The following is a 5,506-nucleotide window of genomic DNA, read 5'->3' as shown; positions in this document are numbered from 1 at the left end:
AGACCATCAAGGGCACCCAGAGCTAGGTCTTTCCAGAGATGACATTCTCCCTGCACGCCATGACTTGAGACTGGTGACCTAGACTCCATGTATGTTTCACAGGTGCTGTGCTGGGAACGGTCAACTGCAAACTGCTGGGCTAGTTGGCAGGTCGCCAAAGGACAGCCCTGAGGCAGGGAACCTGCTCAGGACCCTCCCCTAGGCCTCGTCCACTCAGATATTTGGCTTTGAGAGCTGGGTTCCCATTGCTTCTTCAAGCACAGGGCAAACCTGAAGCAACAAATGAGCTAGCACTCTAAGCCCCCAGCTGATTAGTTCCCACAGTCAGGCCCCTGCAATGTTAGCAAGGTCCTATCGCCCACCTGTCCCCACCACCCCCTCACTTTTCTCAGGCCTGGATGGGCCCTTTTGAAGTAGGGGACAAACCCTTTACTACATGAAGTCCATGTGCCCTATACCTACACAAACACTCACTACTCCTACCTATGGGGCACCCACTGTCCTGACTTGGGCTGCTGAGTGGATGGCTGGGCCACAGCATCCCTGCTTGTGCTTCCTCCCCGTCCCTCCTCTGGCCTTCTGGCTGAGGAGGTCTGCCAGTGTGGCCGACCCCAGAGTGGGCACGTGTGTGGACCATTAGGAACAGGAGCACTCTTGTCCTTTGTACCCACTCACTATACCCTCACCAGTGGCAGAGGCAGAACAGCCAGTTTCTGGTTGGCAAGGCCAGGGATCCTGCTAAGGCCACAGCTTCTGGCAGAAGGCCTGTGAACAAGAGGGCGGGCAGGGCTGTCTCCACAGGCAGGCAGGCAGGCAAGCTCCACTCCAGGTTGGGCCACCCCAAAGATAGAGGAGGCCTCTACTCGCAGGCCAGCTTGCTGTCGAAGCTGGACAGAGCAATGGCAAAGGCCTGCAGTGCACACAGTGGGTAGTTGTAATCCATGGTGAACACATCCTCTGCTACACGGCCAAACTGCATGACGATGTAGTCCGCTGTGGCCAGGCAAAAGCATGGACAGAGAGAAACCAGGAGCAGGGATGGTAGAGGATAGACATGTAGGCCACAAGAGGGAAGGAAAAGAAGCAGAGATGCCAGAGAATCCCAAAGGATGAAGACGAGGCCCATTGGGAGAAGAGACAGGAGAGAGGGAGCAGAGGGTAAAGGAGAGAGAGATGCACACAGACAGCAGGAGACAGGGAAGAAAAGACATCCATTTAAAGGGTGTTCCCAAGCCCCGGACTCTGCTGAGCACAGCACACAGAATCTAGGACCAGGGCTCAAAGGTTCTTCCAGGGCTTTGTAATCATTACAGCCAGCAAGGTCTTTACATCTAAAGTAAGCCCACAGCCTGATACGACTGGTGTGGACTGGGCTAAGGGAGCTGACCCTCAACCCAAGGGCCCTGGGTATCGCACGGACAGTATATAGGAGGGAGCAGAAACACTCACGGTCATTGCCATGGATGATCTGGAAGTTCTTCACAGAAGCCTGAGTGACACGCCCATGGAAGTTGAGTACATAGGATTGCGTGTCATCATTCCAGACTGGCGTCTTGTTCTGCAGCTCGATGATACTCTCCGTGTTCTTATTCTGCCAGCGTGCTAGCAGTGTCTCATGCTCCTGGGGGCAGCATCACTTGAGCTAGGCCAAGCCTTGGCATTATGACCACCCAGAGGGGGCTCTTTCCCAGGAATGAGACTTAGAGTTCCCTTCTCAAATTGTATCCCCTACACGCACACATATATGCCCCTGCTGGAGTTCTGCCTTTAGAAGGTCATGCAGAGGCTGGGGTGCTGGGGAAGCCTGGGGGAGGGAGAAACTCACATTGCGGGGACGGATACAGACTCTCTCGTGAACCATGTTCATGCCTGGGACAATCACACTCATCTTCCGAGGGCCTTTGAAGCCTAAGACGTTTGTCTCCTGGGAAACGGAGAATTCAGCACTGGTCACCTAGAAATACTTACCATGGAGAAACTGGAGCAAGGGAATAAAGATGTCTGCACCACCTGCACATGACGGTCTAACAGGCATCTCTACATTTAACAGAGCCTAAACTACTTCCTCAACTTAGTACTTCTATCTGATCAGGAAAATTTGAGTCATACTTGAGACCTCTTCCACTCACCCCACTCCTAATCTATCAGCAGCTTTTGTAGCTATACCTTCAGATTATACCCAGGATCTGTGATCACAGAGCAGCTGGTAACTCCTTGTTTCTGCTCTTGGCCCCCCAGGCCTGCCTCCATACCATCTGTTCTCAACACAGCACACTTGTGTCAGTCCTGTTAAATGAGATGTTTTCCTCCCCAGCTGAAGTTCTTACTCTAACCTGCAGGGCCTTGTGGGATCTGGCCCCTGTTCTTACTCCCCTCTCCAGTTACTCTGCCCTCCTTGCCAGTCCCACTTCATGCCAGGCACTCATGACTTCTGCCCTGGCTGTGTCCCATGGATATGCATACAGCTGGCTTTCTCTTCCTTCCAACTTTAACAAGCGTTACCTTGATGGAACTCTCCCTGCCATCCTTCCTACAGGCCACAGACACATCTTAACAATTCATACACCACTATCTCTACTTGATTTTTCTTCTTAGTACTGATAAAGAACACACTTATTTCACTTACATGTCTGTTTTTATGGCATGTCTCTCCTACTAGGGACTTAAGTGTTGTAACCATGTCCATTTACTATGCCCTTAGTCCCTTAAACAGTTCTTGGACTATAAATGGCTTCAGGCTGCCTCTCTAAAACTGGCCAGCAGGTGGCACCTCAGGACCATCCAAAATAGCTGCAGATTCTTAAAAAGGTCTCTAAGAAGTGCCCTTGCCCAGATTCCTAGGGCACCGAACCCATCTTTAAAAACAAAACTGAGTTTTTAAGCAAAAGTGAGAACTATACAGTCTGGCTTGTGTAACGTTAACAAGTGACTTAACCTCTGAGCTTCAGTCTCAGAACTATAGCGAAAGCAGGATGTACCTCCAGTAGAGCCCTTAATTGGGGTGATTCTGAAAGGGGCCTAGGATCCACACAGGGCCTGGCACTGCAGAGGGATGATGGGAGGGGAGCACAGAAAAGGACTTAGGCCACGCCCCCGTCCTCCTGTCTAGGAGATTCCTAGGCTAGGCTGCACAGGACCAGGAATGGTTCCTAGAGCACCCCAAGAACTTGACCTGCTGTGATCTGAATCCTGTCCAAGGCAGAGTCATACTGCAGAGGATAGCCCTTCTGCACACAGCCTTGACTACCCACTAAGATAAATGGAGTGTCCCCCAGGTCAGGCAGAATGGACTGGGTTGTTCACATCTAACCAGGACCGGAGGACTCACATAGCACACAGCTGCCAGCTCCTGGCGCAAGGTTCCACTTTCCAGTGTAGAGGACGATGCCTTCTGAGGGTTGACACCATTGTCATAAACAGTGAACTTGGTGCCCATCAGGTTAGACCTGAAGGAAAGGAACAATCAAGAGTTATATATTCCCTCCCCTGTGGCAGGGAACAAGCCACTGTCTGTCTTATAAGGAACCTGCAGGGCACCGTGGGCTGGGTCAGAGGCAGACATGGAAGACACTGTTGATTAAATCCACATTGCCGGTACTCCATAAGCAAGTCTGCACTTGCTCTACATTGGCTCAAAGGGCATCTCATTTCAGTGAAAAATTCAGAGAGTGAATCAGGATTCACAGATTTATCTGAAGGGACAGGGGTGCCGCCTTCATGGGAGGTGAGTAAGCAGAACGGCATCTGGGAGACCCCATGGAGGATGGCTGTCTGTCCTGCCCAGACCCATTTCAGCTGTAGCTACTCCCCTACAACTGTCACCTGTGCTCCCCGAATCTGGAACTCAGCAAACCTCCTTCCCTCAATGAGGTCTCACTGACAGCCTTGCCACCCCTACCTCCCCAGGGCCTCCTCTTTTCCCTGCTCCTTGGCTCTGACCATGGGGCCAAAGCAGCTCTTCCCTGGTGGCGGATATCACCAGAAACATCCTGGCTTGACCACTCATAAATGCTAGGCCCTGGACCCAATGCCCAAGAGCAGCTTAATCCGTGTCTGGCTCAATGCTGGGCACGGACTGGACTGTGGTTAGATATGACAGGCAGAGAGAATCGTGGTAGAGGATCTAACTCTGGTCTCACTCAGAGAGACCATTACAGCAGAGAACCTGCTGTCTGTCCATCCCCGCCCCCCGCCCCTACCATCCTTCCCTTCCCTCCCTCCTTCCTGTCACCGAGCCTGTACCGTAATTTCCCAATGTAGCTGTCCCCTCCCCGAGACAAGTCTGTTGGGTCCACAGAGATGAGGTAATTGGAAGTCTTACTCTTCTTTCTCTTCCTTCCAGCCAGGAGGAACACCTTAGAAGTAAAGCAATATATTCTAGATCCAGCTCTGGCCTACAGTCATGGTTGCCACTCACACTAGTGATTCTCCTGTTTCATCTCCCCCAACACATGAATGTGCACACACACATAAACACTGGCAAAAACATGGGTTGCCCAGAGCAGGTGTGGAGGCTTTTGTTTCCCTGGAAAACTGCCAGGTCAGTGTTGGATCTGAAATCCCTGAGATTCTAGCCCCAGAGCTTCAGGCTTGCCTAGATGAAAATCCATGTCCACAGAAACCTCACCTTCTTGCCATCCTCACGGTCTAAATGTAGAAAGTAGGTGGGGTACATGCCCCGGTCCATCCCCTTCTTGTCCCGAGTGATGCGGCATTTGATGGTGATACCCTGGGGGGCTGGCCTCAGTGCAAACTCCTCCAGATCCTGGACCTCAACATCCACTGGTGGCTCTGGAGCTGTTGGGCTGGGTGCGGAGGCTGCCTCCTATAGGGAGAAAGAGTAGAGACTGAGCCACAAGGACTCCAAACAGGCCAAACTAGTGGTTTAGGATCAAAATCTGCCTTCTGATACAGCGAGTGAAGGAGATGTAGGTCAGAATCCCTGGGATGTGGGTGTGCTGTTCTGCCCCAGGGTCAGGAGCCATCTTCCAGCCATTCCCCCTTTCCTCAGCAGTCCCGAGAGGTAGATATGGGAACATGGGCAGGTCCTTTGTGTGTGGGGGGTCATCCTGCCCAAGTCCAATTCTCCCCATAGCCTAGCTCCCTGACCTTGCTTAGGAGGCAGAGTGGAAAAGCAGAAGCATTTGGCTGGAGAAGCTCTCCATAGGCACATGGCCCCAGAGAGCCAGCTTCTCTCATCATGGTGCCACACACCCCATGTCCTGGTTAGCTCCATCTACAGCCTAGTTTTCTCAGGGAGTTTCAATTGCGGGACTGCTCAGATCAGATATGCCTGTGAGGGAGTGTTTTGATTGATGATTGATGTGGGAGGGCCCAAACCACTGTTGACAGCACCATCCCTAGGTAGGTGGGTCTGGGCTGTATAAGAAAGGTAACTGTGCTGGGCGTGGTGGCACATGCCTTTAGTCCCAGCACTCAGGAGGCAGAGGCAGGCGGATCTTTGTGAGTTCAAGGCCAGCCTGATCTACATAATGAGTTCCAGGCC

The 5,506-nt window shown here is 52.2% G+C and overlaps 1 protein-coding gene across 2 annotated transcripts in view; it reads right to left on the bottom strand.

Annotated features, from left to right (window-relative positions):
- Positions 1-422: 422 nt before the first annotated feature.
- Positions 423-5,506, bottom strand: part of Tub (TUB bipartite transcription factor) — a 20,634-nt gene continuing 15,550 nt past the window's right edge. Inside the window, exons 6-11 of one of the 2 annotated variants that reach the window (XM_008853431.3) lie at positions 4,628-4,825; positions 4,243-4,355; positions 3,329-3,446; positions 1,826-1,924; positions 1,450-1,621; positions 423-993 (exon numbers count right to left, since the gene is read on the bottom strand). In XM_008853431.3, coding sequence (XP_008851653.1) covers positions 860-993; positions 1,450-1,621; positions 1,826-1,924; positions 3,329-3,446; positions 4,243-4,355; positions 4,628-4,825 — 834 coding nt within the window. In that variant the 3' untranslated portion in view covers positions 423-859. The remainder of the gene's footprint in view (positions 994-1,449; positions 1,622-1,825; positions 1,925-3,328; positions 3,447-4,242; positions 4,356-4,627; positions 4,826-5,506) is intronic. The other variant, XM_008853430.1, reaches the window with a different exon arrangement.

Source organism: Nannospalax galili, unplaced genomic scaffold (assembly GCF_000622305.1).
Source record: "Nannospalax galili isolate Female #2095 unplaced genomic scaffold, S.galili_v1.0 scaffold44, whole genome shotgun sequence".
Taxonomy (NCBI): Eukaryota; Metazoa; Chordata; class Mammalia; order Rodentia; family Spalacidae; genus Nannospalax; species Nannospalax galili.
This window is presented reverse-complemented; position numbering and strand designations above follow the sequence as displayed.